At 38.3% G+C, this 13,173-nt stretch overlaps 2 protein-coding genes across 2 annotated transcripts in view; one reads left to right on the top strand and one right to left on the bottom strand.

Annotated features, from left to right (window-relative positions):
- The window catches only part of olfml2a (olfactomedin-like 2A), a 28,149-nt gene extending 20,341 nt beyond the window's left edge, over positions 1–7,808 (bottom strand). The window contains exon 1 of the mRNA XM_060881096.1: positions 7,542–7,808. Coding sequence (XP_060737079.1) covers positions 7,542–7,607 — 66 coding nt within the window. The 5' untranslated portion in view covers positions 7,608–7,808. The remainder of the gene's footprint in view (positions 1–7,541) is intronic.
- A 1,954-nt stretch (positions 7,809–9,762) lies between these two features.
- On the top strand, positions 9,763–13,027 carry pop5 (POP5 homolog, ribonuclease P/MRP subunit). Its single transcript, XM_060881097.1, has 5 exons — positions 9,763–9,838; positions 10,662–10,804; positions 11,977–12,126; positions 12,423–12,506; positions 12,805–13,027. Exons 1-5 carry the CDS (start codon positions 9,819–9,821, stop codon positions 12,912–12,914), a joined length of 507 nt encoding a protein of 168 aa, XP_060737080.1. The 5' UTR covers positions 9,763–9,818; the 3' UTR covers positions 12,915–13,027.
- Positions 13,028–13,173: the final 146 nt, after the last annotated feature.

Below are 13,173 nucleotides of genomic sequence, written 5' to 3'. Positions count from 1 at the left end.
AACCACAAAGCCACTGTGCCCCCCCTGGCTTGCTAATTCCCTTGCTAATCGTGCCTTGGAAATGAAAAGGTGGATAATCAACAAATACAAATATACAGTGAACACCTTTTAAATCTAAAATCCAGCCTGTTTAGGAAAGCATCACAGAAAAAATAAAGTATAATGTGTATAAATTAGAAATATATAACAGAAAATAAAGCATAAAGTTAACAAAGAAACAAAGAAAGAAAAAGTTAAAGTTAACAAAGAAAACAAAACAAAAAAAATGTAAGTATAAAGTATATAAAAGTATTATATATATATATATATATATATATATATATATATATATATGTATATATATATATATATATATATATAAATATATATATATATATACACACACACACACACACACACACACACACACATATATACTAAAGACATTGAGATATTTCTTTACTACTTTTCTTTTAAATAGTCAAAATAACGGATAAAGTTAGCTATGTTCTGTTTTTCACCTCATTGCTAACCAGTAATTAGCCAATAAGCTAGCAGGTTATTCATAGCTATTCAGTTATATATTATCATCCCTTTTTTCACTATTTTGCCAATACTTTGCCAGTATTTTGCAAAAACAAATAATAAAGTTAGAAACGTAGTGCGGCTTCAGTTAAGTGTGTGGGTTTTTTGTGTAGTGGTTTTTCGTAGCCTACGCTAACCACTAATCGACTAGGTATGCTATCCGTCTGATCCCTTCTTTAAAATACTGGCGTAAAAACAAAGAATAAAGCAAAACAGATTTACGACTCTTGTAGTCGATGTAATCAGAGATTTAAAAAAAAAAGAAGAAGAAGTCAGGAACAGCTGCAGATGGTCAAATTACTCAACCGTCCAGTGACCATCAGCTTCTTTAGCAGTCCACAGGCTAAAATAAAGCTGGATGTTTGTCAGAAGCTAACCGTTGGCCGCCGTCTTGCGTCCGCCATGCAGCCTACACGTTTCCTGCTCATTTAGCGCTAAAGAGTTGCCACACGCTCAAAAGTGTTTATGCTAGCGTTTGTTCCCTCAGGCAGCATTCTGAGGTTTGGTGTCTATTATTTTCACCGGTATACGAGTCCTTTAGCGGTCTGGACGGTACAAGTCTTGGTCACTGCAGATGCTGTTCAGAAAAGGTCACACGTGTGTATGTTTATTTTCTGATCCGGTCCCTCAGGAACATAGATACAGGTGGCGTTGGGGTTTTATTTAACTTCAGTTTTAACTACTTACATCATACGACAGTTTTACACTATGCATTAATGTTTTGCTTTGGATCTATAACGCTAAAGAAAATGAATATAAGACAACTGACGGTTGTCAGGTCTGGTTTGTGATCTTGTCACCATGGGTACAAACAATTAATTTTTTTCAAATTTTGATAACAAATTGTGCCAAATTTCATTTAGTATCACAGGAACAATTTTTTTATGCTAATAGCTGTTTATTTTAAGCGAGGAATTGCTCAAAGAAAGCTGCTGACGTTAGCATTGTAGCTCCCTTTCAGTTTGTCCCAGTTGCCAAGAAAACGTTACATACCTTTTGATATCTCAAGTTATGACGTAACCCAGCAGCAGTCTTCTCTTTTGAATAAACTAGAATCGATTTTCTGAGGTAAACGCTGAGGTAAACGCTTAAGCTTCCTTAACAACCGTTTCTTGTTCTCCGTTCTTCTGGAAAAACAAAAGTTTCCTCATTACGCCCAACTTTCCTTCATCATTCCTATTTCTGCTACCAGTTTCATTAGTTTAGGTTACTTGACTAATGGACAGAAAAAAAAAACAAATCTGATCTCCTCTGTTAATAGATATCTGAAAGCTAAAAGGAGGTCTGCACCTTCCTTAAAGGTTAAATAAACAATGATTTACACGTTTTATTTACCTGTTTATCATCAGAGTTTCTATAGATTACGTATAGCGTCCATTGTAGAAGTTGCTGCGAACGAGTTTTTACTATAGAAACGATGACGTGTCAGAACTGACGTGTTAGCTTATTAATAGTATACAAATGATAGCATAAAGACGATATATATATATATATATATGTGTTATATATAAGTATGTTGAAAAATAAAATATTAATAAAAAAATAGAAAAAAATATGTACAATTTAGCATTTTGTTCAAATTTATCAATGTTATAACAATAAAATTTATTGCAAACGTAATTTGTGAATTATGCCGAACCTTAAATAAAAAGGTTTCACTGTCTGAACACTCTGCTGTAGCTCTCTATAGATGGTGGTAACTAATAAATAAAAATAAATCAGCAGTGTAGTAACAAGGCACATGAGACACGGCTGGAGACGTTCCCTTTTCCCCCCCATCTTGGCTAAAATACACACATGAGCCATTTGACCTTTATTGTTATTTTTTTTTTTAATTATATTTATTGTCTTTATTGTTGGGAGATCTTCGCTGACTGATCAGGATTTCTGAAACTATAGCGAGGGGTTTTCCGTAATCACAAAACAGCAATCACGCAATTAGTTAGGGGCAACGAAGGCGTGACTATCAAATGGAATGAGGGTTAAAGGGCAGTCTGTCTCCTACACAGAGTGTGTGTGTGTGTGTGAGAGGGCAGGGTGTGTTGGTGTGTTGTGTGGTGTGGGAGCGGCAGTGGCACTCCAAAGAGCTACAGCTGTGTAAGCAGAACTACATTGTTTTTAACCCCAGTGGAGTTGATTCATCTGCTCCTATTACAGTCCCGGGCTCAGTGCCCACACACACACACACACACACACACACACACACACACACACCCAAACACACCCAATCTCATGACACTTCCTTTTCTACAGTGTTTTCACTTGAGACATCTGTATCAAAACTATTAAGTTGTACATTTATTTTAAAAAAAGAAATAAAAAAAAGAAATAACACTTAAACCTTGTTTTATTCAAAATTTGCCTCGATGTCATTTTGACATTCTATCAAGCTTCAAGGACCCAAAATAATACATGGCTCTATTTAATTACGTGAATCCATCAGTTACTCTGTCTGGGATCAAGGCTTTGCGTTTCACGTGATACTAAGAAAACAAGTCGAGATAACGAACCGAACTAGATTTAAATTTCCTGAAACCTTCTTTCACAAGGAGCTGAAAAATGCGATAAAGGGCTTAAAGAAAAGTTTGTTTGTAAACGTTATACCGTAATTCACGACTAAAAAGATCACTTTTCGGCTGATAAGGGGATCGTAGAAAGAAATACAGAAAGAAAGAAAGAAAGAAAGAAAGAAAGAATACAAGAAGAAGAAAGGAATAAAGAAAGAAGGGCTCTACTGGAAGTTCCCTGCATACAGCATGTAGCGTGTCGAATGTGATGCTAGTTCAAATGTGAATAAAAGTTAGCAGTCAATTGTACATAAGTACATTTATGATGTAATTTTAGTCTTCCAGAGTTTTTACAAATTTACCAACACATCCGATGTAAAAGTTGACGCTCTCAACGCTTTTCTCTCGTTTCTACGGTCATTACTTTATTTTTATGTTCAATTTAAAAGTAAGGTAAAGTTTTTAGGTCAGTCAGAAATATCCACCTTTCGTCAACTGAGCCTACACTACTACATGATGTTAATACGAGGTCGTTTCTGAGGGAACACTGAACCGCAATTACAGATAAATTATTAAAACATAAATCAGACATGACTGCTTAGCCAGTTTGGTTTGTATTTTGAAATTTTGGGTAGATTTTTATTTATTAAGCATTTTACTAAGTACACAACACCCAATCCTTCATCTTATATTCAAATAAGTTTTAACAGAAGTGCGTTAAATGCTAGTATTGCGCTACAGACAGCTAATGTTGCTAAAGTGCTTAGTGTCTTTGAGGTAAACAGGTGATTTTGTCCAGACTTGTTTTGATTGTAGAGGTTTGTTTATTTGACAGGTTTTTCAACACTCATTTTTTGGGTTTATCAAGATCTAATTTCAAATTTAAATTTTATTTGTTTAGTGCTTTTAACAAGAGACATTATAATATAGTAAAAAAAGTTTAACATTATACAAAGATTAATATTATTAAAGATTCAAGATTAATATTAGACATATTTAAATGTGTTTGTATTTAAACCCAATGAACAAACCTGAGGTGAATGAGGCAACTTTTTCAAGGAAAAACTCCCTTAAGCCAAGCTCACGCTCTGCGATTTTGGCCACGATGTGTGCGACAATTTCAAACCACCTCAGGTAAGATGTGGCGATTAACGATGTAACAATTAATGCTACAAATTGTTTCCGTTTGCTGCTACCTGCCATTTTAGGGAGAGAACGCAGGTCTGAACGTGTCACGGATTGATGACGTAAAACTCCAGACGGGTCTTCGAAATTGACGCGTCTTGACCATGTTCGTACAGTCTGACAAGCAACAATCACCAAATTATTAATAATAATAGACGCTGGTCTGGATTCGATTGGTTAAATCCAGACCACATGTGACACTCTGACTCAGGACCAGACAAAGCTTTCAACTTTCTGCCTGATTATTGACTGAGGAACCATAAATGGAGAGATTAGGACATGTGGAAATGTGAGCAGTGAGACTGTTAGTGCAGATAGACGGGTGCCAGAGACACTCTGTGTGAGGAATGTGAGAGAAAAGTCATCTGGATGTTCTGGATGTTCATTTAGCCGCAAAACCATCATCTGAGCACCCGATGTCTCTGTCTGTCTATCAGACTCTTACTCCTATACTCACTTTGTCTTTTGTCTCCCAGTCTATTGTTCTGTTTGTCTCTCAACCTGTCTCTCCTTCTATACTCCCTCTCTATGTCTGTCTCCCACCCTTACAATCTCTGTCCTTTCCTCAACCTGCCTCTCTCTTTCTGTCTCTCTTTCCCACTATATTCTTTCTGTCTATCTCTCTCTCTCACCCTCTGTGTGTGTGTGAGTGTGTGTGTGTGTATGTGTGTGAGTGTGTGTATGTGTGTGAGTGTGTGTGTCTGTCTTTCTCTTTCACTCGCTGTCTCTCTCTTACTTTCTCTCTCTCGCTCTCTCTTACTTTCTATCTCTCTCTCTTGCTCTCTCTCTCTCTCTCTCACTCGCTCTCTTTCGCCCTCTCTCTCTCACCCTCTCTCTCTCTCGATCTCACTTGCACTCTCTCTCTCTCACCCTCTCTCACCCTCTGTGTGTCTGTCTGTCTCTCTCTCACTTGCTGTCTCCCTCTCACCCTCTGTCTTTCTCTGTCTCTCTCTCTCACTCGCTGTCTCTCTCTTACTCTCTGTCTTTCTCTGTCTCTCTCTCTCACTCGCTGTCTCTCTCTTACTCTCTCTCTCTTGCTCTCTATCTATCTCTTGCTCTCTATCTCTCTCTCTCTCTTGCTCTCTATCTCTCTCTCTCTTGCGCTCTCTCTCTCTTGCTCTCTCTCTCACACTCGCTTGCTCTCTATCTCTCTCTCTCTTGCTCTCTCTATCTCTCTCTCTCTTGCTCTCTCTCTGCAAATGTCTTTTTTCTCTGTCAGGCTGTCCATATCTGTCTTTTTCTGGTGCTTTTTCTTTCTCCTAATCTACATTTCTCTTAATCTGTCTGTCTCTGAGTTTATGAACACTGAGGTTATGATTGTTACGACTTTATTAAAAAGTGTGTTCTAGTACTAAATTTAAACCAGTACATCAGGGCAGGTGTCACTCAGAAGTTTGCATTTCTGCTTTAATGTCCAGTTGGAGAGGTTCTGGGTTCAAATCCCATGTTGATCCTTAAACTCTAGACTCTCGAATGGACTGGATTCTATCTCTCTTTTAAGTAAAGCCAAATAAATAAACGCGCTTTAACGCATGAATAATTCAGTGCTCACATTCTTCAGGCGGATTTGAGTTACACAAATTTACAGAGAGGGTTTAAATGTCAACGATTCTCTTAGGAACCTTATTTTAAAACCGTTATTTCTGCCAATCCAAATTCTCCACATTCTGCCCAATTACTCGCACTAAACTAATTAGCCATCACGGTTCAGACGGCACTGCGGGAGTGAGTTAATGACCAGGAGGATCTTGTGTCATGGTGTGTCATGGTGTGCCACTGAGCCGTGAGGTATGAAGACTTTCCTCCTCCAAATCACCTGATAAACAGGACAAGGTGCATTAGAGCAGGAAAGAACTGAACAGCAAAGAAAATAACATTAATGACCTCACTGTTGGTTGGTCTCTGTGTCTCTCTCTCTCTGTCTCTCTATCTCTCTCTCACACTTTATGTTTTCTCTGTCACGCTCTGTCTCTTTCTCTCTCTCTCTATCTCTAGCTCTCTATCTCTTGCTCACACACTTTCACTCACTCTCATTCACTCTTTAATGTTCTCTGATTCTCTCTCTCTCTCTCTCTCGTTCCGTCTATCTCTATCTATCTCTATCTCTCACACTTTCTGTTTTCTCTGTCTGTCTGTCTGTCTGTCTGTCTCTCTCTCTAACACACACATTCTGTTTTCTCAGTCGCTCTCTCAGGTTCTCTGATTCTCTCTCTCTCTGTCTCTCTCTCTCTCTGTCTCTCTCACACATTCTGTTTTCTCAGTCGCTCTTTCTTGTTCTCTGATTCTCTCTCTCTCTCACACACACACACTTTGTTTCCTCTGTCTGTCTCTCTCTCTCTCTCTCTCTCACACACACACATTCTGTTTTCTCAGTCGCTCTCTCAGGTTCTCTGATTCTCTCTCTCTCTCTCTCTCTCTGTCTCTCACACACACATTCTGTTTTCTCATTCGCTCTCTCTTGTTCTCTGATTCTCTCTCTCTCTCTCTCTCTGTCTCGCTCTGTCTCTCTCCCTCTCTCACACAATCTGTTTTCTCAGTCACTCTCTCAAGTTCTCTGATTCTCTCTCTCTGTCTCTCTCTCTCTCACACACACATTGTTTTCTCAGTCGCTCTCTCTTGTTCTCTGATTCTCTCTCACACACTTTGTTTCCTCTGTCTGTCTCTCTCTCTCTCTCTCTCTCTCTCTCTCTCTCATACACATTCTGTTTTCTCAGTTGCTCTCTCTTGTTCTCTGATTCTTTCTCTCTGAATCTCTCTCTCTCTCTCACACACACACACACACACACACACTTTATGCTTCCTCTGTCGCTCTCGGTTCTCTCACTTTCATTCTTTTTCCTCTGTCAGCTGTCTCATATTTACACAAATCCGGCGTGTCCTAAGCGAATAAATAAAATATCTGAATATATCTGTTTAGGTTTCTCTCTGTTGCTTTATCCAGAAGAAGTCACTAAGAAGACACTTTAAAAGAAACTCATGTACAGACTTCTTCTCCAAAGAGAGATCTCTGGAACGAATGTCACGCTTGTAGCATCTTAGAGGTCTAAAAAGTTCTTTTTTCACCTCCTACAGTTTGAGCAGAACATGCATCTGAGTAAAAAAGGTCTGTTTTTGGTTTGTAAGAGAAGCTGAGAATGTAAATGAGATGTTGTGCATGTGGAGCAGAGATCTGCTTAAACAGTACATGACCACACTGGCTACATGACATGGGGGTGCCAACAGTTTTGCATGCAGTACTTACAGTAAAGGGTGCCAATACTTACGCACCACACACAAGCACCTTACCTTAGATAGAGCGCTGACGTGCAGGAACAGGACGAGCACCGTGACGACGCACGTCAGAATCCGCATTGTGTTCAATTAAATAAAAATATCTATAATATCTAAAATGATCCCCGTGCAGATTGTTGTTGTTGTTGTTGTTGTTTAGAGGACGCAGCGCGAGCGCGAGCACCTGCAGACTCAGACCTCCTTCACGCGCCACTTCGACGCTCCATGTGTCAGCGCGCGCGCCTCGCGATGTTGTGCGGTGCGCGCGGACACACGCACGCAGCGAACAGTTCCACGTGACGCGCCATCCCTCCGCGCGCGCGCGCACACACACGCACACACACACACACACACACACACACACACACACGCGCAGGGCACGGGACGTCAATCAACTTCATCACGGACCAATCAGATCACGGGAGAGGCGTGAACACGGGCGTGAAAAATGAACACTGAAATATTGCTATTGGTTTTATTTAATTCATCAGAAAGAGAGAAAAAAGACGTCTGGTGTATTTTAAGACTACTGAAGCTACAAGGGTGATGATGCTAGTTCAGGACAGTTATCATCATCACACACACACACACTCAAACACATATACACAACACACACACAACACACAAACACACATATACACAACACATACACACACACAAACACACATATACACAACACATACACACACATACACAACACACACACATACACAAACACATACACAACACACACAAACACACATATACACAACACACACACATACATACACACATACACAACACACACATACACACACATACATACATACACACATATACACAACACATACACACACACACAAACACACACATACACAACACACACAAACACACATATACACAACACATACACAACACACACACATACACAAACACATACACAACACACACAAACACACATATACACAACACATACACACACACACATATACACAACACACACACACATATACACAACACATACACACACATATACACACATACACATATACACACACACACATATACACAACACACACACACATATACACAACACATACACACACACAAACACACACATACACAAACACACACATACACACACATACATACATACACACATACACAACACACACATATGCGCACACACACATATACACAACACACACATACATACACACATACACAACACACACATATGCGCACACACACATATACATACACAACACACACAACACACATACACACACATACATACACACAGAAACACACACAAACATACACACACAATCATCATTTGATTTATAAAAAAAACATTGTTTTACAAAAATGAACAATCAAGTTCAGCTGAATCTTGTAGGAATAATACATCATTTAAACACATTATTGTTAGCAGACCTGCTTAAAATACTTCATGTTTTAAAAGTTATCAGTTACTCGTTTTTTTCTGTTCCTTCTGTTCCTGTAGCGCCATCTGTCGGAAATGTGAGAATTGCATTTATTATTGCAGCCACGTAAATGAATAAAACAGTAGTTTCATATATGACATTATTTTGAAAGCATTTACTTTATAAACATGTATCATTTATTTATGGACCTCAATAAATGTATAAATATGTTTCTTATTACTGACGTTTTTCTCATAATTCTATTAATTAAACGTATTATTCTTATCATCATCATCATCATCATCATTATTATTATTTATTATTTTTGTTGTTGTTGTCGTTGTTGTTCGTTCAGAGAGAATGAAGACTGTTTTATAGTAAAACTTTAAAGACGAGCTTGATTTACTACTTTACCTTTTAAGAGGATTTATTTTCTTCTTCTTTATTGCATTTTTAGTGTTTTAATGTAGGCATATGGCGTAAATTATATATAAATATAATACAATTAAATGTTTTATTTATTAATGGTAGTAATGGTAGTAATAGTAATTAATTGTTTGTTTGTTTATTGTTATTTGTTATTAATATCTACTGTATAATAACCTTCACATTAACTTTTAAATCGGTTCTTAAAGTCTTTTTCTGTCTTTTTATGTTCTTAATAAAGAAAGAATTTTAGCACGTATTTTGTAATGTGTGTTTTTTTTTCTGTAAAACTTTATCAATAATCTGTAAGCATGAAGTACAGAATTTGATGCATAGGTTTACACACGTGTTGACGTAAGGACTCTGTGCTGCTTTGTGATTGGTCCAAAGTATAAAAAAAACCCGGAAGAGGATGTGAATGTTTTGGTGTGTGTGTGTGTAGCACGCGCTCACAGTGAGAATGGTGCGGATAAAAGCGAGGTAGGATTCACGATTCTATTGTGTGTGTGAATTCTACACACTTATAGTGTTCATAGTAGTGTGTGTGAGAATTCTACACACTTATAGTGTTCATAGTAGTGTGTGTGTGAATTCTACACACTTATAGTGTTCATGGTAGTGTGTGTGTGTGAGAATTCTACACACTTATAGTGTTCATAGTAGTGTGTGTGCATTATACACACTTATAGTGTTCATAGTAGTGTGTGTGTGTGTGTGTGTGTGTGTGTGTGTGTGTGTGTGTGAATTCTACACACTTATAGTGTTCATAGTAGTGTGTGTGAGAATTCTACACACTTATAGTGTTCATAGTAGTGTGTGTGCATTCTACACACTAATAGTGTTCATAGTAGTGTGTGTGTGCATTCTACACACTTATAGTGTTCATAGTAGTGTGTGTGTGTGTGTGTGTGTGAATTCTACACACTTATAGTGTTCGTAGTATTGTGTGTGTGTGAGAATTCTACACACTTATAGTGTTCATAGTAGTAGTAGTGTGTGTGTGAATTCTACACACTTATAGTGTTCATAGTAGTGTGTGTGTGAGAATTCTACACACTTAGTGTTCATAGTAGTGTGTGTGTGAGTGAATTCTACACAATTAGTGTTCATTGTAATGTGTGTCTGAATTCTACACACTTATAGTGTTCATAGTAGTGTGTGTGTGTGTGTGTAGTCAATGTTAGAGATTTAAGCACTTATGTACGTCACTCTGGATAAGGGCGTCTGCCAAATGCTGTAAATGTGTGAATTCTACACCTTTATAGTGTTCAATGTAATGTGTGTGTGTGCGTGTGTGTTTCAGGTACCTGCTGTGTGAGGTGTGTGTGTCAGACTCCAGCAGTTTGAGGTTGTTGGAGGAAAAAGCCATTTATCAGGCGGTGAAAGCGGCGGTGATTAAAGCACATGGAGAGTTTGGAGCTGCTCTGTATAGCATCGGGACTACAGGTTTATCTTATAATAATAATCTCTTAATAATAATAATAATAATAATAATAATAATGAAAATAGAGAGGGGGGGAGAGAGAGAGAGAGAGAGAGAGAGAGAGAAGGGGGAGATGGGGGGGAGAGAGCGAGAGAGAGAGAAGGACAGAAAGAAAACGGGGGGGGGAGAGAAAGGGAGAGGGAGAAAAATAGGTGAGAGAGAGAGAAAGAGAGGTTTTTTTTACTTTTTCCAGTCCTTTATTTGCACAAGTCATGTAAAAAAAAAAAAAAAAAAACAGATTGACTCAATGAACATATAAATAAATAAATAACAGAATATTAAAATAATTTCAGAAAAATTAGGTTAATAATCATTAGTTTAACTCTGGTGCCAAGCTTATTTCTCCTTCTATAACAGAGCACAGAACATTCATACAACACCACACTGATTGAAAAGTGCAAATTATTCATATTCTTTTATAGAAATTAAAATCAATCAGGACTCTTGAAATTAATAAGTCTGGAGACAATTATTTTAGACTCGGGTATATTGCCATTTTTGCCTGACCAAGGATAGAGTGGGAGGGAGAGAAAGATGGAGAAAGGGAGAGAAAGATGGAGAGAGATCGTTGTTCTGTAGAATCCTGGATTGTGATTAGTCAGCTGGAAGGCGGGGATTAGTTTTCTTGAACAGCATCTGTGACAGTGGTGTACTTGCCCACAAATAACACGTTTATATCGACATGCCCTTTTCTAGTACGTTATGGTTTCAATAGTAACAGCTGGCTCACACCCAGTCGCCTTTAAGGAGACATGGTACGGAAGGAGTCTCCAGTGTCGGCACGCTTTTTCTTTTTTTTTTAAAAAGAAAGAAAAGAGAAAAAACGTCATTTTATAGCAACTGTAACTCCAGTAAGAACAGGAGCTAACGTGGTTCGTGAACATTCAACAACAATAAATAGATCAAAACTGTGACGTGACTTCTTTATGGAGGGAAAAAAAGAATAATTTACACATTTTAGCAGACGTTCTGTTATTATTTTAGCATGTCATCATTGATTATATTAAAGCAAGCTGTGGTTTATCCCTTACTCGTGTGAGCAGGGATACATTTTTTGTTGATGGTTTGGATTTCTTTTACAAATTTAATAAAAGAAATAAATTAACGTTTATAAAAACGTGTCTGTGTGTTTCAGTGACGTACGTGAATGCGTACACTGGCGTAGTGATCTTGCGCTTCCGGAAATCCCACTTTCGGCTCATGTGGTCTGCTCTGCCCTTCATCAGCAGCATCTGGAGCCATGGTCAGAAAGTGCAGTGCTTCTTCAACTGTGTACACGTCGGAGGTAAGAGGAGTCGTACAGAACACGGAGACGACATCTACAGAGCTTTCCAGGGCTTGTCCTGAATTTATAGAACATTAACGGCATTCTTTTCTGTTCAAGAGTTGAGTTTTGAAAACAAATTTGAGTTATAAATGAGTTCCATTATTATTTAGATTGAACAGTCAGTCTCTCTCTCTTTTTTCTTTGTCTATCTCTCCTCCCTTACCATTCTGTCTCTATCTCTCTCTCGCTCTCTCTCTCTCTCTCACCCTTTGTGTGTCTCACTCTCTCTCGCTCCCCCTCCACCCCCTCCACAGGCACCATCAGAACATGTCAGAAGTTCCTTGTACGATATGGGAGACAGCAGCTGTGCCGAATGCTGCCGCACTGTAAGACAGAGGGTAAGCTCTGCTCTGCTCTCGGCTCTATTGCATCTTCCTCGTGGCGTTTTATCGTACCCATTAGAACAGCGGAAAGGGCCGGTGTGGGTGCAGGTTTTCATTCCAACCAAGCAGAAGCCACACCAGAGTCTACTAAAAGCCAAGAACAACTGATTAAACAGGTGGAATCAGGTGTGGCTTCTGCTTGGTTGGAATAAAAACCTGCACCTGATTGATTGATTGATTGATTGATTGATTGATTGATTGATCATCTTTGAGACATCAAGTTGTATTGCTTTCTGTCTCTGTCGTGCTGTAGCTGAAAAACAGGAAGTGAGGAGAGCGGTGATGAGCTGCTCACTCCAGGACTTCAGAACAGCTGATGAAGATGCAGATGATGATGATGAAGACGAAGAGGAGGAAACCTAACTATAAATCACACCGCAGACGTGCAGAGACGCACAGTTCGAGTTATTTATGTTGTCTGCTGTATAAACCTTTTTCCTAAGCATTTTATTTTTAAGTTGTTTTTTTTTTTTTTTGTAAATAACACTATAATATTAAAAAGAAAATCATCATTATTCTTCAAATATGATGTTAATAAATCAAAACCTTTGGTTATCTATGAAGACGAAAGTAAACATTATAAATAATATTAACATTGTCACGTGGTATGTAATAAACACTA

Source organism: Tachysurus vachellii, chromosome 11 (assembly GCF_030014155.1).
Source record: "Tachysurus vachellii isolate PV-2020 chromosome 11, HZAU_Pvac_v1, whole genome shotgun sequence".
NCBI classification, from domain to species: domain Eukaryota; kingdom Metazoa; phylum Chordata; class Actinopteri; order Siluriformes; family Bagridae; genus Tachysurus; species Tachysurus vachellii.
Note: the sequence above shows the minus strand (reverse complement) of the source record. Positions and strands in the feature narration are given on the sequence as shown.

What these genes read in the sequence shown, in the direction of transcription:
- pop5 (XM_060881097.1), top strand. Translation starts at nt 9,819, where the DNA reads ATGGTGCGGATAAAAGCGAG. An exon ending in GTATAGCATCGGGACTACAG is followed by an intron (nt 10,805 to 11,976) that starts GTTTATCTTATA and finishes TGTGTGTTTCAG; the next exon opens with TGACGTACGTGAATGCGTAC. An exon ending in GCCGCACTGTAAGACAGAGG is followed by an intron (nt 12,507 to 12,804) that starts GTAAGCTCTGCT and finishes GTCGTGCTGTAG; the next exon opens with CTGAAAAACAGGAAGTGAGG.